Below are 23,354 nucleotides of genomic sequence, written 5' to 3' on the forward strand. Positions count from 1 at the left end.
ATTATCTGTTTCATGTATCCATGATAACATTTATGTAGTTTTGTTTGCTTGGCTGTTTCCTAATAAAAGTCCAGAAATTTGTCAAGTTTTTCGTCAGGTGTCGTTTTAAATTATATGACGTCATTACATTGCCGTCTTGCCACCAGCCAATTGCTGCACTGCTGATCATGGTTTAGAGTATCGATACATATCCCCTTTTAAGACAACACATGAACGCGCAATTATCTCAGATAACTCAATCCAGCGATACTAATCATACACAACAGGTGTGTTCAAAGAACTCAATTAGCCGGATTATGATTAGCACGATGATATCATCTTGGATGTGTCATTTGATCTCGGATGTAATAAGCGACGTACGAAGAACGGGCCCCAAGTCTCCCTGTTTTGTGTTCACACTTCTAACGTCTGTTCCCCATGTTTTTCTTTTCTGGCCCTCCGTCCCTCCCCCTGAGCCTCCACCTGTCCGCCTCCCTCCTGGTCTCTGTTTTGTGTCTTGTCGTGGAGCGTCTGGGAGCCGCTCGGTAGAGGGGGGGGGGGAGGGGGGGTACTGTCACAGTGTCTGGGTTGTGTTCCCTGGGTTTCCACTAGATGTCCTCCTTTCCCATCTGTTTAGTTGTGCATTTATTGAATGAGCACTGTGCTATGTCCGAACTGATTGCACTATATCTTCACTGTTTTATTTTATATAAAATCAATTTCTAACTGTTTTAAATTGATTTTAAGTAAACGTTTTAATCATTTTAAAAGTTTTCAAATTGCTTGTTTTATTTTTTTTTCTTATTTTTCATGATTATTTTACTTTCTTTGATGTAAAACATGAAATGTGCTATATAAATAAACTTGCCTTGCCTTGCCTTTCCCACGGTGTCTGTCATTTTATGAACTGTCTGTTCCCTTATTTGGTCACCTTCCTCCTTGTTTGGGTTAATTGATTATTCCCCACCTGTCTCCAGTTCCCTCATTACCTTCTGTGTATTTATACCCAGTCTGTCTGAGTATGTGTCACGGAGTCCTTGTCTAATGTTTAGTTATCCTGACGTATCCGTAGTCTTGATCTTGCCTTGTGTTCTTGTCTGTTTTCGTGTTGGATTTATACTCTGGTTTTGACCCCTGCCTGGACTGTTTACCCTTTTGATTACCCCTAAAAAACGACATACCTGCACGTGGATCTCTCTGTGTATTCCTGTATCCCAGTCGTGACAATCAACGGATCAAGCCTTCATTACCAGCTTTAAAATGACGTTTTGGAACTCGCAAAAGAGGCATTGGATGATATGCGGAAGAAATAATCCTATTCACAATAGTGATTTAAGTCCAAAAACCAGACAAATCCCTTTAACTATATCATCTGATCGATGTCTTTAGGTGTGGTAACCGTAGTATAAGTGGATTAATTGACTTCGGGCCATTCAATTATTAGAAAAATATTCTGCTTTGCGGCGTGGCTGCATTACCACCTCGGTTGTGCATTATTTTTTTAATAATTCAATGGCCATGAATCAACTATTCCTTACTAATTTTTTTTTTAGATAGCAGAACATTAGAACATTACAATCTAAAATTGCTCTTTAAAGCATTTAAATAACTAAATTACAAGTTAAAATCACGAAATCAAAAATGAAAATAAATAATAAAGAAAATTACTACATTTTAACTGCTATAAGAAACATTTGAGCTTAGCAATTATTTCTGTAGCCTACTTAGCTTACATTTTGTTACCTATTACAATAGTCCACTTAGAATTACTGCTGTGCTATACAGTATTGTTCAAAATAATAGCAGTACAATGTGACTAACCAGAATAATCAAGGTTTTTAGTATATTTTTTATTGCTACGTGGCAAACAAGTTACCAGTAGGTTCAGTAGATTGTCAGAAAACAAACAAGACCCAGCATTCATGATATGCACGCTCTTAAGGCTGTGCAATTGGGCAATTAGTTGAAAGGGGTGTGTTCAAAAAAATAGCAGTGTCTACCTTTGACTGTACAAACTCAAAACTATTTTGTACAAACATTTTTTTTTCTGGGATTTAGCAATCCTGTGAATCACTAAACTAATATTTAGTTGTATGACCACAGTTTTTTAAAACTGCTTGACATCTGTGTGGCATGGAGTCAACCAACTTGTGGCACCTCTCAGCTGTTATTCCACTCCATGATTCTTTAACAACATTCCACAATTCATTCACATTTCTTGGTTTTGCTTCAGAAACAGCATTTTTGATATCACCCCACAAGTTCTCAATTGGATTAAGGTCTGGAGATTGGGCTGGCCACTCCATAACATTAATTTTGTTGGTTTGGAATCAAGACTTTGCCCGTTTACTAGTGTGTTTTGGGTCATTGTCTTGTTGAAACAACCATTTCAAGGGCATGTCCTCTTCAGCATAGGGCAACATGACCTCTTCAAGTATTTTAACATATGCAAACTGATCCATGATCCCTGGTATGCGATAAATAGGCCCAACACCATAGTAGGAGAAACATGCCCATATCATGATGCTTGCACCTCCATGCTTCACTGTCTTCACTGTGTACTGTGGCTTGAATTCAGAGTTTGGGGGTCATCTCACAAACTGCCTGTGGCCCTTGGACCCAAAAAGAACAATTTTACTCTCATCAGTCCACAAAATGTTCCTCCATTTCTCTTTAGGCCAGTTGATGTGTTCTTTGGCAAATTGTAACCTCTTCTGCATATGCCTTTTTTTTAACAGAGGGACTTTGCGGGGGATTCTTGAAAATAGATTAGCTTCACACAGACGTCTTCTAACTGTCACAGTACTTACAGGTAACTCCAGACTGTCTTTGATCATCCTGGAGGTGATCATTGGCTGAGCCTTTGCCATTCTGGTTATTCTTCTATCCATTTTGATGGTTGTCTTCCGTTTTCTTCCACGTCTCTCTGGTTTTGCTCTCCATTTTAAGGCATTGGAGATCATTTTAGCTGAACAGCCTATCATTTTTTGCACCTCTTTATAGGTTTTCCCCTCTCTAATCAACTTTTTAATCAAAGTACGCTGTTCTTCTGAACAATGTCTTGAACGACCCATTTTCCTCAGCTTTCAAATGCATGTTCAACAAGTGTTGGCTTCATCCTTAAATAGGGGCCACCTGATTCACACCTGTTTCTTCACAAAATTGATGACCTCAGTGATTTAATGCCACACTGCTATTTTTTTGAACACATCCCTTTCAACTAATTCAACTAATTGCCCAATTGCACAGCCTTAAGAGCGTGCATATCATGAATGCTGGGTCTCATTTGTTTTCTGAGAATCTACTGAACCTACTGGTAACTTGTTTGCCACGTAGCAATAAAAAAATATACGAAAAACCTTGATTATTCTGGTTAGTCACATTGTACTGCTATTATTTTGAACAATACTGTACATAAAAAATACAAAAAGACACATTTCATGTCCAAAAAAACATTTTTTTGCAAAATTTTACTCAAGAATTATTGCGCTCCTATTCAATTGTGCTCAGTCTGTTTAGTGCGCATGCACGCAGCAGCGCTCGTTCACTTGCGTCAGGTTATTAGGTTGTATATATATATATATATATATATATATATATATATATATATATATTATTGTTAGGTTATTTCAAGTCTGGTTTTGTACTTTAATCCCAGTTTTTCCTCATCTTGCGTCATACTCGTACGGCAGCAGTGATTAGAAAACGCACTTGAGAAAAGGTTTTATATATTATATAACAATATATTATAACAATATATTATATTAATGTAAACAATTATTAGAAAATCCCAGAAGTGCCAATTTATTCTCTGCCAGCAGATAGCGCTTTTCGCCAGGAGTATAGCCGTTTCACATGCTTATCATTCTAGAAACATGCTAGTGACATGCTAGTTACTTGCTAATCATGCTAGGCACATGCTAGTAACAGGCTAATCATGCTAGAAACATGCTAGCGACATGCTAGTAACTTGCTAATCATAGTAGTGACATGCTAGTCACTTACTAATCATGTTAGGAACGTGCTAGTCACATGCTAATCACGCTAGAAACATGTTAACGACATGGTAGTAACTTTGCTAATCATGTTAGACATGCTAGTCATTTACTAATCATGCTAGAAACATGCTAACGACATGCTAGTCACTTGCTAATCTTGCTAGAAACATGCTAGTGACATGCTAATCATGCTAGTTACTTGGAAATCATGCTAGAAACATGCTTGCGACATACTAGTAACTTGTTATCCATGCTAGCGACTTGCTAGTCACTTGCTAATCATTCTAAAAAACATGCTAGTAAAATATTAATCATGCTAGAAAAATGTTAAGGACATGCTAGTAACATGCTAATCATGCTTGAAATATGCTAGCGACATGTTAGTAATTTGCTAATCATGCTAGTCACTTGCTTATCATGATAGGGACATGATAGAACTAACAAATATTGTTACAAGTGTGACTGCATCATATAATAATTGGTGTTAATAATGTTCATCGTCTGGCTACGTCTTGTATTAATTTTTCTGAAAAATCCTGTCATACGTGCACAAACTGACAGTCACCACTTATAAGCTACTACTAAATATTGTAGAAATTAAATTTTCTGTAAAGTTGCTTTGTAATGATTTGTATTGTGAAAAGCGCTATACAAATAAACTTGAATTGAATTGATAGTAACATGCTAGTGACAGGCTAGTAAATTGGTATCAAACTTAAAACTTTTTAAACTTCTTAAACTTTTCAAACTTTCTGGTCAGGCTTTCTCAAGCCAACTTAAAGTTTGTATTGACACATTTTTTTTATCTAGTTAATTATGTTCTTGTCGATCCACCAGTTCACATTTACAACTGCGTGTTTTCTGTGTAAAAAAATAAGGGTCGTTTTTGGCTTTGGTCTAAACAGAGCAGAAGGGCTAATTGAAAAATGTACCCGTTTCTCCCGTAAACGCAGTAAACAAAGCAGCGCAGCACCTGTATTAGAAACTTGCAGCCTCATATTTAATCAATTAAATAGCATTTTGAAGTGTAAGCTATACCTCATTCTACGTGTAAATATAAACATTGGAATTTCTGGTTGTGATTATTCATATAATGAGTTTGGGCCCATAAAGTCTATAGGGTTTGGCCCATACAAATTACGGTAGTCTTATATAAAATACGCCCACTGGGATTTTATTTTATTTTTTTTTTATAGAAAGTTTTAAAATACAGGACAAATACGAAAAAATATTTAAACAGGATGATAGTGGGATAGAATCGCAAAATACGAGAGAATCCTGGAAAAAATGGGAGGGCTAACAGGTATGGTTTAGAGAGGAGAAATCAATCTACATATAAAATATTGGTCACCGATTATTGGTCACTTTCTAAACAATAAAAGTATAGCACATCCACTAGTAATTATATATAAATAAATTGTTTTTACCAATGCAAATATGTTCAAAATGATGCTTCACAATATAAATTAGAACTTGTAGCCGATGCACACTTTTTAAACTGGTGCACCAAGTGAATCGAGGAATCTTTCCATCCCTAGTTTTTAGTCTAATTGGAAAGTTTGGAGTTCTAAAACTAGCAAAAACAACAGGATGTTGTTAAAGTTTAATGACCTCTTCTTGCATGTTGAAGGATCAAGGGAGTTTTGATTACTCAGGTCTTGTCCCATTTAAAAGTTGATGCTAGAGGCTGTGGTGTGTACTGTCCACATTAATACACCCAATGCGTTCAAGTGGACGTTCAGTAGTTGTTAACATTTGCACTTTATTTTAATTTTTAATGTTCTGTTTCATCATATGACTACATGTTTCTTTTATCTGCATTGAAAGCACTACCTCTCATCAGCAGGATAAATCACCACACTACTGTTAGTGACCCGTATTCCATAATGACCTGCCCAGAACTGTGTATCGTTTCCACCATGAGTGAAACGGATAAAACGAACCCCAGGTCCATAATTCTTAAACACGTGGCTCATCTGAAATAAAGCAGAACAAACAGAGGGACAGTTACGATTTGAACATTATTTTGTTTACAGGGGAATAATTGGATGGTCAGTATTATTCTACTCACTTCACACCACGGCTCACCGTTCCAAAATGACAATATAACTTTCTCAGGCTGAAAGGTTTTGATGGAGTTTTTCCTCTGATCAAGCAACTCTACACAGATCTGATACTCACTTCCACAGTCATGGCATGAGGCATACCTGCACCAGATAAACATCAAATAAAATTGTTACTATGAACAAACTGGGCTTTCATCTTGGGGTTGTGTCGGATCTGTCAATACTACCAACCACAATTCCAGCATAAGGCACATGTGACCAAGATAGACAGGTCATTCACAAAAATGTTTCACATAAAATATGAAATCCACCATCCAAGATACTGTGGCATGAAATGAAAGTTTGAGTGAATGCTCACCAGTCTGATATTTTGATATGAGGTTGCACTTGATCCATGAAAGTATCACTGTAGCCTTCTTTGTTTAAGTCAATCAGCTGTCGCTTCAAACACAGCCTGAGGGCAAAGTTTATGGATGATTCATGTGTGGATTTCGCTTGGCAATTAACTTATTTCCATATTTTATATTTAATGGAATGGAAATGGGCTCACAACTTTACTTGAAGTATCTAAAATATCAAACATACCCATAAGATGTTATGAAACAGCTGGTGACCGAGTCTGGAATTGGCTTCCGATTTTCTCCTATAACCCAGCAGTCACGTCCACTACCTACAATCTTCCATCCTCGAAGTCCATCTAATGACAACATCAGAAAAGAGCCATTACCTAACACAAAATGTCATTATAGTGATACTTATTGTGCAATGTTTATTATATGAATCACCTTGCGCACTGGGATTCCTGAGCAAGTTAGGTTTTGTGCATCTCAACCTACAATTGGAAACAAAGAACTTACTCCTCATATTCTGACGATATTACAGTAAACCAACCGAGACACAAATACCTTTGCATTAATCACATGTCAAACATTGCCCTTCTGAGCAGTGATAACAACTCGTAATGTGGTAGCACCCTAATCTGCTTCTTGTGGAGGAGCATCTTTATGGTAGACTACTATTATTTTTTGTTTCTCTCATATGATGAGAGAAATACTGTTAGGAATAAGATGAATGTTAACAAACCTTCTAAATAACATTATTATTATTTGGACAAAAACATTTCATTCAAACATGTAGATTTCTCAGATAACATCACACTTTATAATGTTTAGAAACTTATTTAAATGATTTTCATAAGCTCAGAGCAAAACAAAATTAAATAGTGGTTTGATTTGTTTGTAAAGTATAATTTGAAGGAAAATTATTGTAGATGTCTATATTTTTATTTTCATAGAGGTGCATCACATTTATTGTGCTTAAATTGTCGCATAATGCTTGTCATTTCATATATTTACTTAAACACAATGAGTTATGTCTTAAGTGAATTTACTTAAGTGTTGGGAAAAATTCGCATATGTGTCAGTATATTCAAAGCTTGGCAAAACTGCATACCTGAAAACAAAACAATACCTGTTCTTGTCTTAGGACAACTTTGATAATTTTTTTTGATACACTTCAAATGTTGACTACTGTGTGTGTCTGTATATATATATATATATATATATATATATATATATATATATATATATATATATATATATATATATATATATAACTATATATATATATATATATGTGTGTGTGTGTGTGTGTGTGTGACCCTGGACCACAAAACCAGCCTTAAGTGTCAGTTTTGTTTTTTAAATTGAGCTTTATTCATCATCTGAAAACTGAATCAATAAGCTTTCTATTGATGTATGGTTTGTTAGGAAAGGACTATTTGGCCGTGATACATCTATTTGAAAATCTGGAATCTGATGGTGCAAAAAAATCTAAATATTGAGAAAATCACCTTCAAAGTTGTCCAAATGAATTCTTAGCTATTCATATTACTTATCAAAAGTTAATTTTTGATATATTTACGGTAGGAAATGTACTTAATGTCTTCATGGAACATGATCTGTACTTAATATCCTAATGATTTTTGGCATAAAAGAAAAATCTATAATTTTGTCCCATACAATGTTTTCGGCTATTGCTAAAAAATATATCCCAGCAACTTAAGACCGTTTTTGTGGTCCAGGGTCACATATTGGATTTATTCATTATGTCTTAAAGTGGCAACAGCCCAATAGCTGTCTGTGTCCTTAACACTAGAGCTGATAGAGGTCGCTGTATACCTAAAATTGCCAGCAATAAATTTTACCCACGCACGACAACTGTTTTTATAAGGCTAAAGAACATATTATTTCACTGTATAATGGATATATTAAGATATGATTATAAAATCATATTAGATACTGTATTAACCTATAGATTATTTAAGTGACTAAAATAGCCTTTAGACAATAATAATCATGCCCTTCTTTCTTTCTTCGAACATAACAGGAGAAATGTTGAAAAATGTCCATATAATGGCAGTGTGATCAGCCTCATTCCTTAAAAAAGATAAAATAAAATATCGTGGCTCTGTGGTAATTAATTATATCTGCGAGGAATTGCAATTTGAATACAAGTTTTGAGTAAACATATAGATAAAAACAGTGTCTGTCAGCAATATTTCATAATCTAGACATATAATTCTTGAGATGTAAATTGCAGAGATGTACTATGTACTGTTTTTTTTTTTTGTAATTTTCCTGACAATGTATATGGATTTGTATATAAATTTTTGTTGTGCTTCAGGCCATTGGGATCAAATCCCAGCCTGAGGTGCTTTTCTGACCCGGCCCCTTCCACCTCACTTTTGTAGCTTAAATAAAAATATGTTTAATTTGAACAGTCAAGTGACAATTGATTAAATTTCTGTACTATTTCTTATTAATATTACATAGAAATAATCAAACACACAAAAAAATATTTTTTTTTTTAATATTTTTTTTACCCCCTGCCCCATTTCTCAAAACAAAATTATTATTATTATTTTTTTTCTATTACAGACAGTTCATTTGTCTTTACTAAACTTGAGGACTTTTAACTCAAATATTAATTTTTGCTCTGATATCGAGAATTGTGATCATTGTCGTCGTTGATTTTTGTACCCTAAGCAGAATGCGTCTTTGGATGTAGTTCTAGTTGTCAGCTAGGGTCCTTCATTTAACAATCTCATTATTGGAACAGAATACATCTACAGTAAAATAAAGCTTTGAGAGGTGATCTCCTAAAGACACATTAGAATTCATTAGAATTCCTTACCTGAAGGTCACTTTTGTGTCTGTTAAATTTAGGAATGTAAAAAATCACTCTAAAAAACACTACCTCTCTGCAGCCGGACAGATTTCCACACTACTGTTAGTAATCCGTATTCCAGACCACCCCCCTCCATGAGTGAAACGGATAAACCGAACCCCAGGTCCATAATTCCTAAAAACGTAGCTAATCTGAAATAAAGCAGAACAAACTCAGGACAGTTAAGCTTTGACTAGTAGCTTGATTACGGGGGAATAACTGGACTGTCAGTGTTATTCTACTTACTTGACACCATGGATAATCGTTCCCACTCTGAAAGAAAATTTTATAAGGATGATAGGTTCTGATGGGATTCTTCTCCTGATCAAGCAAATCTACAGACAACTGATACTGACTTCCATAATCCGAGAGTGGGGTATACCTGCAGATAAGACATCAAATAAATGTGGCTCTGTACAAAAATTGTGTTTTCATTAGAATATGATTTTATACTGGCACTTTCTTTTTAGAGGGATAGTTCATCTTAAAATGTTATCGTTTAAACTCACTCATGTCATTCCAAACCTGTGTGACTTTCAGTCTTCTGCAGAACATGAAAGAAAATGTTTTGAAAGTTGATTGTGTTCAATATTAGACTCTAGGGCTGCACGATGTGTCGTTTTAGCATCGATATCATGATGTACGAATCCACGATAGTCACATCGCAGGATGTGCGATGTAGGCTGTCGTATTCATTAACTGTACGGGCCAGCGGCTCCCCAGACCTTGACGAATGTGATTCGTGGATTAATTGCACAGCCATCATAGAGTGAAAATTTATCATTTGCATGTGTTTTTAAGTCCTGTCAGTTTTACAGGGCACATATAAGAATGAGCAGAGAGAGAGAGAGAGAGAGAGAGAGAGAGAGAGAGAGAGCGAGCCCCGGCCGTGCATGCATGCTCACCTTCACTGTCTTCAAACAGCATGAGCGCTGTCTTGCTCTCTCTCTCTCGTGCATATTAATCAAAATCAACTGACACGATGGTGTAAAAAAAAAAAAAAAATGAAATGAGTGATGAAATGTTTTAGTGACGTGACATTCAGCCAGGTATGGTGACCCATACTCAGAATTTGTGCTCTGCATTTAACCCATCAGAAGTGCACACACACAGAGCAGTGAACACACACACACACACACTGTGAACACACACCCGGAGCAGTGGGCAGCCATATATGCTGCGGCGCCCGGGGAGCAGTTTGGGGTTCGGTGCCTTGCTCAAGGGCACCTAAGTCGTGGTATTGAAGGTGGAGAGAGAACTGTACTCCCCCCACCCACAATTCCTGCCGGCCCAGGACTCGAACTCACAACCTTTCGATTGGGAGTCCGACTCTCTAAACATTAGGCCACGACTTCCTTTAACCCGACTTCCCCCAACACATTTCTGTGTTGTCAAATCTTGTGCGATATCCTAAACTGCAGAGATAATTACACAGGGCGTGCCTTACATGTTGATTCGTGAAACTAATGATTCCTTTGAACTGATTTAGTTTAATGAATGGTTTAAACAACTGACCTGTCCAACACTGAACTGACGAGACATCTGAATTGGTGTATAAAAAAAATCTGAAAATAATTTTCTATTTATTTAACTATTCAACTACATTATTTAACATTTACTATTACTAAACTGCACTTCTACAACACTGTTAATTTCAACATTTAGGCTATAGCCTTCACTGTTGAAATCAAAAGTTGAACTGTATTTGTTAACATAGTTAATGCACTGTGAAGTAACATTACCAAACAATGTACAGCTGTGTTTTTATAAACTAAGATAAACAAAAATTAATAAATATAGTAAAGTATTGCTTGTGGTAAGTTCATGTTAGTTAATATGTTAACAATTTAAACCATATCCTAAAGTTACAAAAAAATAATTACTCTAATTTAAATAATACTCTGATGTTAAAATCATTTAAAATGAGAAAGTAAGTGTGCTCACCCCAGTTTTGTTTGTAAGAAAATGTTTTATTAGATTTTATATCACAATATATATTGCAGAAAAATAAAATATTGCAATGCCATTTTTTCCATTTTTTAATATCGTGCAGCCCTATTAGACTTCTAATTAGATTAGAAAAAATAAACAAAAAAACAACAACACTAACATTTTTTCCAAAATATCTTCTTTAGTACAAAGAAATCACACAGGTTTAAAATGCCATGAACAAGGGTATAAATAACGACATAATCTACCATCTAAGATACTGTGGGAGTTTGAGTAAATGCTCACCAGTCTGATATTTTGATATGAGGTCGCAGTTGATCCATGAAAGCCTCACTGTAGCCTTCCTTCTTCAGATCAATCAGCTGCTCCTTAAAACATTGACTGAGGACAAAGTTGAGTTGGGTGATTCATGTGTGGATTGGCTTGGTATTGCATTTATTTTCATATTAGAACATCGACTGAAATAAAATGAGCTCAAAACTTTCTTGAAAGATCTAAAATATCAAACATACCTATTAGATGTTACAAAACATTTGGTGACTGTGTTGTCTGGCAATGGTATTCTGTTCAACTCGGTTGCCCAGTTGTCAGCTCCATTCTGTACAATCTCCCATCCTTGAAGTCCATCTAATAAACACATCAGAGAAGAGAAACCAGTTGCAAAATTCGTTATAGTGACACATAGGGCCCTATAATATACCTATCGCAATGCGACGCAAGGTGCAGCGCAAGTCTGTTTGCTAGTTTCAGTCCAGCGCAATTCGCATTTCCCGTCCAGTGCGATGTCATTTAATTAGCAAATGCATTTGCGCTCATTTTTGCACCCATGGCTGTGCTGGTCTAAAAAATGAGGTGTGTTCAGGTGCATTGCTATTTTAAGGAGCTGAAATAAACTACGCCATAGACCAACTCAAACCTGGGGTATGTTCCAGAAAGCAGGGTTAACTTACCGTGAACTAAATCCTGAACTCTCGGTTGATTAACTCCAAACCTTGCTTACTCGAGGTATGTGGTTCCAAAAAAGTGTCCGGGAGTAAGTTCATTCAACTCAGAGCATGTTCCTGATTGAGATTCAAGACATTCTCAACGGAGCGACGAATCGATGAGTCACTATATAAACGGACAATAAAAAAAAAATCCCGCCAAGCTGTTTCTTTCTTCTTTTGTTCAGTTGTTTACATGTTTAGTCCATATTGCCACCTAATTGAAGGCTGTGCAATCATTTTTATTTTTTTCCATTTAATCTTTAATCCTTGAGAATGTGAATTATATTGTTTGTTTTATGCTAATTATATATTAAGTATATAAGATATGTATTTTGATTTAGAATCAAAATTATACCCAGGTATGTCACATAACCTGCTTTCTGGAATACCCCCCTGGTCTAAATTCTGGTGCAATGTTTTTTCTTTGTTATTTAAAGAGCATACATGCTGCTTATTAAACACAGGGACACACAGCAGCACACAAACATGCCAAATAGAAAAAATTAAAGGATGCATAAGATTTTTTGGGAATGGAAGATGATACTCTTATAGGTTTATTGCAAGTTACACCCAAAAAACACCCATTACTCATTAAGAGAATAGAGACAACCCGTTTAGACCATACGCCCGAGCGCTCCAACTGTTTTCCCATCGATCAAAAAGCAAAAGTGGATTTGGACACGCCCTGATGGAACCTGTGCCATGCGCTTTACACTTTGCGTTTAGATCATTACAATAGGGCCCTTATTGTACAATCCTAATTATGTGTCCTACCATCAGCTCTGGGGTTCTTGAGCAGGTTACGTCTGAACTTAGATAGAAAGTAAAACTGGCACCAGTCCTCTGGGGGTCTGGAAGCATCATTCGGCTGGAGCCCCTCTCTCCGACAGCGCACTCTCCAGTGTGCAGCACTGTCCACCAGCTCCTTCCACTCATGACACACCAACCGACAGACTTGGACCACCTGATGTGCTGGCAGGTTCAGTAAGATCTCCTCAACCACAGCCAGAGGAACAGCCGACTGCTGACCTGAACACTGACAGAGGAAAGGATTACCTTACAGTACTAATCTAAATTTAACAGAAAATAACTGTGATTTTTTTTAATGGTTATTTTCTTTTCTTTTAAATTGTAGTCAAAACTCTGTAAAATTATCAACAGTATCTGTAAATTAACAAATTTGCTGTTTAAGTATGACATGAACATTACAGTAATTCACATTTTTTATACAGAAGTAGTACTATATTTTTTATACAGTGTTTCTTTGTTTTCTTAAGTTATATACAAATGTATGTAAAATTACATAATCAGCAAAAAACTCTAAAATGGCTGGCAGCCGAAAAAAAGGTAGCCACAAAAAACAAAATGATAGAAACTCTTTTAAATGTCAAACATAACAGCATTAAACACTAACAGGTCTTTCCCTTTCACAATGAAAACAAATAAATCACTTAATTTCAACATTTATTCTCCTTATCTAGTCCTATGCAAAGCATGATGGGAACTAGAGCTGCCTGCCTGCTATAAAAAAAGGAAAAGAAAAATTGTCAAGACTGACAGAAGAGGCTGCCAAACAAAAACCATACAATTATAGTAAAATACCCTAATTTAAGTAAACTGAAAACACTGTTATTTTACCAAACACCATCACCTTAAAAAAAATAATACAAATAATAAAATGGTCAAATGAATGGCAGCTGCTGCCAGACAAAACAAAACAAACAAACAACAAATTTTTTTAAAATTGAAGTATATCCTAATTTGGATAAAACACAGATGGAGGTAGTCCAGGGGACAGAAAGTAAAAGTCCTGCCAAATGTTTATTCCACCCATGAACTCAGCAGCTGATTGGGAACTAACCCTGCATCTCAATGTTCATACTTTTCATCTTAAATAGTATGTGAGATTAGAATTAGTGTGTCCCAAAGCATAGTATGTTGAAAACAGTATGCCAAAAGACCCTGGATGGTCTACTATTTCAGGTTTCTTTGTTTAACACTGGCTGGCGCATGTTTGTAACTTGGCCTCAGGAATAAAGGCAGCAGATACAATGTTGTCTACAGGTGTTTGACCCGGTAGGGCAAAGGGTTTTTGACCGCTTGCGCGCGGCGCTTTGTATTGTGAGGCCGGTGACACACTGGATGCGTGGCGCAAGCGTCTCAGCCGCGTGGCGTGTCGGTTTTTAATTCGGCTCCCATGTTAACAGGTTAGAGCTTACAGACCGCCTGCGTGAGACGCGCGTCTCAGGCGCGGCTAGAGCCGCGCGGCAAACGCTTGCTTGCTAGAAATAGAACCGACGCCTATTTTTACCGTGACACGCGCGCGTGTTGGAAGCTTTTCCAGGCTAAATATAATAGGAAAATGTGTTTAAATGTCATTTTGTACACAAATACATATGATTTCCTGATATTTTGATATTTGAAAGTCCATAGGTTGACATAAATTCAGATATAAATGTAATAAAAAAATAATAATAATTATCGATTTTCAAATATTGCACCTGTCAAACATAATCTATTTCCCCGTCAATACTTTTGACGGTGTCCTTTATCAGTAGGCATAGGTGTAGGTGTGTAGAAAAAAGTAGGCCTATATATTGTTGTAATGAAGACATGAGCCTGGTCTGTCAACGGTCTCCCTCTACAGCAGCAGCGCGCCAGCGCCGCGTCAGGCACGCTTCTGGTGTGTAAAGACACAGAATCCGCCACGCTTCTGGGACGCTTCAGACACGCGGCGCTCACGCCACGCATCCAGTGTGTCACTGGCCTGTGACACACTGGATGCGTGGCGCAAGCGTCTCAGCCGCGTGGCGTGTCGGTTTTTAATTCGGCTCACATGTTAACAGGTTACAGCTTACAGACCGCCTGCGTGAGACGCGCGTCTCAGGCGCGGCTCGAGCCGCGCGGCAAACGCTTGTTTGCTAGAAATAGAACCGACGCCTATTTTTACCGCGACACGCGCGCGTTTTGGAAGCTTTTCCAGGCTAAATATAATAGGAAAATGTGTTTAAATGTCATTTTGTACACAAATACATATGAATTCATGATATTTTGATATTTGAAAGTCTTAGGTTGACATAAATTCAGATATAAATGTAATTTAAATAATAAATAAATAATTATCGATTTTTAAATATTGCACCTGTCAAACATAATCTATTTCGCCGTCAATACTTTTGACGGTGTCCTTTATCAGTAGGGTTAGGTGTAGGTGTGTAAAAAAAGTTGATATTGTTGTAATGAAGACATGAGCCTGGTCTGTCAACGGTCTTCCTCTACAGCAGCAGCGCGCCAGCGCCGCGTCAGGCACGCTTCTGGTGTGTAAAGACACAGAATCCGCCACGCTTCTGGGACGCTTCAGACACGCGGCGCTCACGCCACGCAGCCAGTGTGTCACCGGCCTTACACTGATGGAAACTGCTATAGACAATGCTGTATTAAAATAAATGGAACACTTTGGATTTCAACATCAACATTCGTCTATACGTTTATGGTTTAGCACAGGGCAATCAAGTGAGCATAGTAACATAGTGTGTCAATCACGGCTTCTCCGGGCTCAGACATCTAAGTAGTTCGAAACCAAAACGAACTCCTTAATACAGGGTAAGTCCTTCCTTTCAAATCACAAGTAAAGTCGAGACTACACGATTTTAGAACCGTTTTTAGCTCGCCAACACGTTTTGAGAAATCGCAGACAAATGCCAAAAATCACAGGCAAATCGGTGCTCATTCATGTGAGTGACAATCACGTAGTGTGAATAAGCAAAGACACGATCTGAGAGAACTGACGAGTCGATTCAAAATCATACTGTGTTTAAAAGTGTTCTGACTAAAAACCAGGGGTGGAAAGAGTACTGAAAATTTGTACTCAAGTACAAGTACTGTTACATTGACGAAAAAATACTCAATTACAAGTAAAAGTAGTGCTGTCAAAACAGTACTTAAGTAAAAGTACTTCTCTCAAAAAAAAAGTCAAGAGTACAAGTTACCAGGGCCACCCCTGAATGAACTCTGGCCACCCCTGTGGCCACCCCTAGGATGATTTGCAGCGGGTACTATTAATTTAAATGCAGAATGTAAATTCACAATAGTTTAAGAAGTGAAATAAACATGCAGCAACCGCTGCAGCCACAGTTTTGTTTCTCTGAGCAACATTAAAGTGTTTTGTTCCCGAATGAATCAACCATTTCAATGATTCGGTTCAATCGCAATGACTCACTTATTAACAGTGACTCGCTGCAACCTATTGGTGGTTTTAATTTCACATTTTAGGTACCTTTCCATTTAAAAAATAATTTCAAACATCAGTTTTCAATGTTTTATCTTTAAAATATCAAAACATTATTTATCCATTTGTAACTGCAGGTTAAAATATTCCATGTTCCACAGAGCTGAACAGTGTGTAAAAACATCTAAATGGCACTTCAGATGCAGTTTCTGTTTTCTCTGCATTGCAAAGATCAATTTTGTTGATACTGATTGCATTTGCTTGGTAACAGCACAAATGCAAGTATTTGACCTAAAAGATGGTGCACATTTTTAGAAACAATGGTGTAAAGGTAAAAAAACAAATAAATCAGGAGTCAGCTGTCAGCACAATTAGAAATAAGACATCAGCACAATAACACTCAGCTAAATAGTCTAATTATCGATAAAATCACAGAAATCACAGAGATATAATTTTTAGTCTATATTGCAAACGCTTCGAACTAGCAACTTCGAACAAAACCCACTTTTATCTTATTGATTATTATCATGTTAATTAGTGGTCATGATACAGGGATTTCTAACTTCAATATCTGGTTGGACAGCAGTGGTTAAAGGGGTCCTATTATCTTTTACAATGTCCTGAATTTGATTTGGGGGTGTACTAGAACATGCTCTCATGCTTGGTGGTTCAAAAAACACATGATTTGACACATAATGACTCCCCAGCTTGGCACAACTGTCAATTAGTTCTGGGTTTGATGAAGACCTGCCTTCTAAATAACAAAATGTGTTGTGATTGGCTAGCTGTCCCAGTGTGTTGTGATTGGTGAACAGCTCAGACGGTGTTTAAGTACTGCCTGCCCCTTGCCAAAAGCAGTAAGTTCCCTCTGCACCGGTATAGATAAAGATGGCATCAATATTGCCATATCAATTTTATATTGTTTTGGAAAACAACTCTGTAGTCCAAACAAGCTGTTTATTGAAGTTCTTGAAAAGGGATTTAAAAAAAATGAAATATCTCGCTTTGGAGTGGACTTTGAGATGTGTAACTTTGTAGATCTTTGTTATGCCCAAACATACACACTACACACTGACTAAAATTCAAAAAAGTGAAAAAGCATAATATGACCCCATTAAGAATATCCGCTTGTTACATCTGACATCATCCTGTCACAGTCTTCTGTCTTTCTGTCACTGTCTTCTGTGAGTGTTGTGTTTGTTTGGTGCCATGTGCTCTCTCCTGTCCTTTTCTGACCCCGCCCACCTTGTCACCTCATTACGGTTTAGTTGCTCAACCTGTGTTTCTCCCTTGCTCCTGGACTCATTACCTTCACTCCGTACACCTGTCTCTCTATCACACACAGCTGTTGCTCATTGTCATGGACTATATATTCTTGTCTCACCCAACACTCTGCTTGGCTGTATTGTTTTTAATGTTTATCATAGTTGTGCTGGTTTATTGTGTTTTTTGGATTCCTACTGCTCTTGTTCCTGTGATTTGCTTCTGTTTTTGCCGTGTTGGCCGTTTTGTTCGCTTTTATTAAAAAGTTATAATTTCCCTGCATTTGGACCCAGACCCTGCTTCTTTCTCTGCGCTGCCTACCACGCCGTGGCAGAATACAGCCAGCAACATGGGTCCTGCAGGGAAGTTCCTCGATGTCCGCCAGGGAAATCGGAGCATCGAGGATTACGCCAGGGACTTCCTGGGGGAGGCTCGGTTGTTGGCTATGTAGAGGACCTGACTAATGGTCTTCTTCTGGGGAGGACTATCCGAGCCCTTCAAATCCATCATGCCATACTGGCACCCCGATGAGATGCTGGAGGAGTACATCAACCTGGCTCTGCAGTTGAGTGGCTCAGTCATCAGGGTGGGGGTGCCTACCCAGGAAGTTCCCTACAAGGTGGCGGGGCTCACTTCAGGCCTTCTTGCAGTCCCCTGAGACAGCGGGTCCCTCGAGTCGACAGTGTCCGCTCGCGAGTCCCCCGAGGCGAAGGTGTCCGCTTGCGAGCCCCCCGAGGTGGCGATGTCCGCTCGCGAGTCCCCAGGGGTGTCAGTGGCTCCTCCGAGAGCTCCAGAGGCGGCTTTGTCCGCTCACAATGTCCCCGAGGCGGAGGTGTCCGCTCACGGTGTCCCCGAGGCGGCGGTGTCCACTCACGATGTCCCCGAGGCGGCGGTGTCCGCTCAGGAATCCCACGAGGCGGCGGAGGCTGCTCACCATTCCCAAAAGGCACCGGTGGCCACTCCGAAACCTCCAGAGGTGGTGGCATCCCCACACCCCGAGGCGGGGGAGGCGGCGTCCGCTCACAGTTCCCCCGAGGTGGTGGCGTCCGCTCACAGTTCCCCCCGAGGTGGTGGCATCCGCTCACAGTTCCCCTGAGGTGGTGGCGTCCGCTCACAGTTCCCCCGAGGCAGCGGCGTCCGCTCACAGTTCACAAGGAGAAATAATCTCTACTTTAAAAGCATGGAGAGATCGCAACTGCACACAGTCTGCGCACAAGCAGTTGATTTGTTAAGTTAGGCCTATTTGCCCACATAGCAAACAGACTTAACCCACATGTTGTTAGCAATGGCATGTACCCTTTCAGCCAGAGCTGGGCCATGTGTGGCAATGACGGTATTGCGGGGATCTGGCAAACAACATGAGGGCCTATTGTTGGTGGGAGGAGTGTGGCCCAGACCAGTCCAGTGATATGTGGCCCAAATCAGGCTAAGATCTGGCAGCATATTATGTGACCCATGATAAACAAGATGAATACAATATTGCATGATAATGGTTAAATGATCACATACATTTTAATGAAGTGTAGTATTGTTAAAGTGTAGTCTTTGAAATGGCAGGTCAACAGAAACATTACCATTTAAAAATTAAGCAAATCAGTCAAGTGCATTAAACTGCACTTTATTATAATTTTATTACATTTTATATTATTATTCTTGGTACAAATAATCTTAAAATCCTTACATGAAGAGAAAGAGAGAGTATTTAACCTTTACCATCTAATATTTATTTGGTTTACTATGGGACACACACTGATCTATAATAGAGAGTGGGGGCACATAATTTTTTATTAGTATGCTGTCATGCACATGCATTAAATAAAATGATCATGTATCCATGTGATGCTTGGTGTGAGGACAGATCCAAATTCAAACCGCATTCAATGGCGATATGTATCTCCTTCCTCTGTAGCTATAGTAACTATTTAAAAATGTGCCGTTAATAAGTTTTACGGCAGCAATATCAAATGTCATTGGCTCTCACCGGTTTCGTCAGAGATTGTGAAATGCCGTGTTTCCGGTAAAAACCTGCGCTTTGAGGTAGTGGATTGGCAAAGTATTTTCATGATTCTATTATATTCTGCCTGAGGGGACTGCGACTGCAATGTATCGTCATTTAGATTACTGTGGTACTGCTCTTTGACACATCTGTAATAAATTCTTATGATGTGGGGCGGCAGTGGCTCAGTGGTTCATGTAGGTTGTCTACAAACTGGAAGGTTGGTGGTTCAATCCCCGTCTCCACCTGACCAAGTGTTGAGGTGTCCTTGAGCAAGACACCTGACCCCAGCTGCTCTCGACGAGCTGGATGGCGCCTTGAATGGCTGACACCGCAGTCGGTGTGTGAATGGGAGGCAAATTGTAAAGCGCTTTGGATTGCCATGTGGTCTGTTGAAAGCGCTATATAAATGCAGTCTATTTACCATTTTTAAGTTACATGTGTCAATCTGTTACATTTCTCTTATAGACTGTATATTTCATACGATCACTCTTTATTTTATTTCTTTATTAAATGACTACTTAAATTTAATATATCCATGAAAATGCCTAACTGAAGAGAACATGATGTTAAGATTTATGGATCAAAAGAAGGTATCGCTGCACAACTGTAGCTAAATTACACTTCAGAGGTAAGACTAATGTACTGATATCCTAATTTAAGTCAAGTAATTTTTTATTACAATTATTCACACACATTTACACAAGCATGTGTGAATATTCTTACTAAAGATGGTAAATAGTTTGATATGTCTTTCACTATCAAGACCACTATTCTGTCGTGGCGTGCTGTGTACATTCTTTTGTAAGCATCACAGCCGTTCAGAATATGTGGCAATGTTTCTGTGATCTGTAAATGTAATGTAAATGTTCAAATTAAACTTTGAAAAAGTTTAATAAAAAGGTAAACCTCACATTTCAGCCTTTTAAGTAAAGAAAATATATAAGTCAAAATTATAATTGCTTAATAAACCTCCGTGATCACAAGAGCATCGCTATTAAGAACACTTCCTTTAGGTCGGCAGTTCTCAATTCCAGTCTTCACATCCCCAGCTCTGCATATTTCACATGTTTCTCTTTGTTAACACACCTGATTTGAAGAATTTATTTCACTATGCTTGAAAAAGACAGAGCAAGCGAAAACCTCAACGCTCTGACTTTCAGAAAATCCGCTCCTAGCGCCAGACAAAATCACGTCGCTCCGCACACATATATTGTGATGTCCACTTCACAGGGCACTTGCGTTTGAATAGAAACGTTGTTCAAATCACGGTAATCTAATACGGTTTCAAAGATAATAAAAAGATAAAACGGTAATACTAACCGTGGGGAATTTTATCATGATTTATCGTCAAACCGGTAATAGTTACATCCCTAATTATATATAATACATTTATTCACACCCACACACACCCACACACACACACACATACATACATACATATATATATATATATATATGTATATGTATATATATATATATGTATATATATATGTATATATATATATATGTATGTATATATATATGTATATATATATGTATATGTATATATATATATATATATATATATATATATATATATATATGTATGTATATATATATGTATGTATATATATATATATGTATATATATATGTATGTATATATATATATGTATGTATATATATATATGTATGTATATATATATATATATATATATATTAATGTAAAATCTGGGTATCCGTAATCTTAATTAACGGATTTAATTTCACTTAATCTTACATATGATGGTTGATGTGCTCAGATTATTACTTAACAGATAAAAACAAGATGTGGTTTTTATAATACTGATTAGGCGTCCATACAGATCATTTCCATGCTGCTTTTACTATACTGGGTCACAAGCATGCTAGATGAATACTGACATGCAGCGTGGTGATCATATCGGGGTAAAGAGGTTAAGGGAACGTTATAATAATGTTAAGGAAACCAAAAGCTAATGTTAAGGGAATGTTAGAATAACATTTTGGGAACCAAAAAGAATGTTCTGTGAACGTTAGAATAACATTATGGGAATGTTAGAATATCGTTCTGTGAACCAAAACTAACGTTCTGGAAATGTTAAGAAAACTGTCCTGGCTAACCATAAACTATTAAAAAATTATATTCTGGGAACCAAAAACTAACATTCTGAGAACGTTTTGAGAACCAAAAACGGTTTGTTTACATCTCGCGTAATGGCATACTAGGAATGGAGAAAGTTGCATTCTATCACAAAAACAGAGACCACTGTTATCAAAAGTATGGGAATACTTTAAACAGAAGACAAATAAAATGGCCCTTTGTTCCCTTTGCAAAACCGATATGGTGTACCACGGCAGCACAACTGCTATGCACGAGCACCTCGGAGGAAAACATCTTGGCACTCTCCGGTATTATGGTTTAACTGGTTACCGTGTGATCTGGTGAGCAACTTCCTGGTTCAGATCTGATATTCTTGCGCTTGCGGCATTCTGAAAAGTTGAGATGTTTTTAACTCTATGCGGTGCAGACGCGCCTGGAAAAAACGAGCACGTCGCTTCCATTATCACGCGCCTACATTGGAAATGAACTTGAGCGCGCAATAGACGTGATATGTGAACGGCCCCTTAAAAGACAGCGCTCTGCAAGACAACAGTCACAAACCACCGAGCTACCCCGAATCAGCACCAGATCTCTGGAAACCATGCTAAACCATAGCAGAACCCTGACTACATTTTATGGTTTGTGATGCTAAAGAACATTTCATGACGTCTCAGACAACTGTAAATTTATGGCTACTGTGGTTTAATTATAAATGCTATCATAAGCTCATATTTACCATAGAATTTTTTTTTTATTATTTTATACTGTAAAAACTTCAACCACATAGGTTGAAATATTATATTAGAAGTTGTACTTATATTTTTTTTTGTAAAGTTATCCAAAGGATTCATTAGCTAATTAAAAAAAGAACATTAGATTATTTATTGTAATAAAAATAATCGTTAGATTAGTCGAGAGAAAAAATAATCGTTAGTTGCAGCTCTAGAGTGCAACCATTTGACGTCATCAGAATAATTGCGCCACCATAGTCCAAAATATGTATAAAACTATATTTGTGGGTTTTATTACATATTTCAATAAGAGATATAATTTACGATATATTAAGCAATACATGTATTAATACCTGGGGATCCCTAATGAATGGTGCACACGTGAGGTTTCATTTATACTGAAGCGCATGTGATGCTGGCGGTAATTTCAGCTTCTGTTGTCTCTCTAAATGAGGACGTAAACACATGAACAACATATCCAGAACTGTTCTGAGAGAGCTTTCATGAGCTTCTGACCGTATGATTTGAGTAAAACTAGCCTCATATAACATACACAGAACTGTTAAGGTATTCACGGCAACCTGTCAAAATAAAAGTCTGGTCTATTTTTCATTAGAATGTACATAGCCTACTACTAAAATGAAATGGACATTATTTAAGGAATAATCACACAACTTTTCTTCCATTTTTTAATTTTAATAGTAAAAACACTATATGTTTTATGGATTAAAATAATTAGACATGCTAAAACACAGAATTTGGTAACAATAAAAAATATGGTGAGAAAAAATAAAAACTTCACAGAGCCCGAAACGAAATTTTTGTTA

The 23,354-nt window shown here is 37.5% G+C and overlaps 1 protein-coding gene across 10 annotated transcripts in view; it reads right to left on the minus strand.

Annotated features, from left to right (window-relative positions):
• Positions 1 to 23,354, minus strand: part of fbxo44.9 (F-box protein 44, tandem duplicate 9) — a 150,586-nt gene that overhangs the window by 121,240 nt on the left and 5,992 nt on the right. For 6 of the 10 annotated variants that reach the window (XM_052560225.1, XM_052560227.1, XM_052560230.1 and 3 more), the window contains exons 2-11: positions 12,982 to 13,243; positions 11,734 to 11,848; positions 11,507 to 11,602; positions 9,518 to 9,653; positions 9,302 to 9,423; positions 6,829 to 6,875; positions 6,629 to 6,740; positions 6,402 to 6,497; positions 6,049 to 6,184; positions 5,811 to 5,953 (exon numbers count right to left, since the gene is read on the minus strand). The exons of 2 other annotated variants lie outside the window; for them this stretch is intronic. In XM_052560225.1, the coding sequence (XP_052416185.1) occupies positions 5,811 to 5,953; positions 6,049 to 6,184; positions 6,402 to 6,497; positions 6,629 to 6,740; positions 6,829 to 6,875; positions 9,302 to 9,423; positions 9,518 to 9,653; positions 11,507 to 11,602; positions 11,734 to 11,848; positions 12,982 to 13,243 (1,265 nt within the window). Of the gene's footprint in view, positions 1 to 5,810; positions 5,954 to 6,048; positions 6,185 to 6,401; positions 6,498 to 6,628; positions 6,741 to 6,828; positions 6,876 to 9,297; positions 9,424 to 9,517; positions 9,654 to 11,506; positions 11,603 to 11,733; positions 11,849 to 12,981; positions 13,244 to 23,354 lie in introns of those variants that run through there. 2 more of the 10 variants (XM_052560226.1, XM_052560235.1) reach the window with 2 other exon arrangements.

This window comes from Carassius gibelio, chromosome B7, assembly GCF_023724105.1.
Source record: "Carassius gibelio isolate Cgi1373 ecotype wild population from Czech Republic chromosome B7, carGib1.2-hapl.c, whole genome shotgun sequence".
NCBI classification, from domain to species: Eukaryota; Metazoa; Chordata; class Actinopteri; order Cypriniformes; family Cyprinidae; genus Carassius; species Carassius gibelio.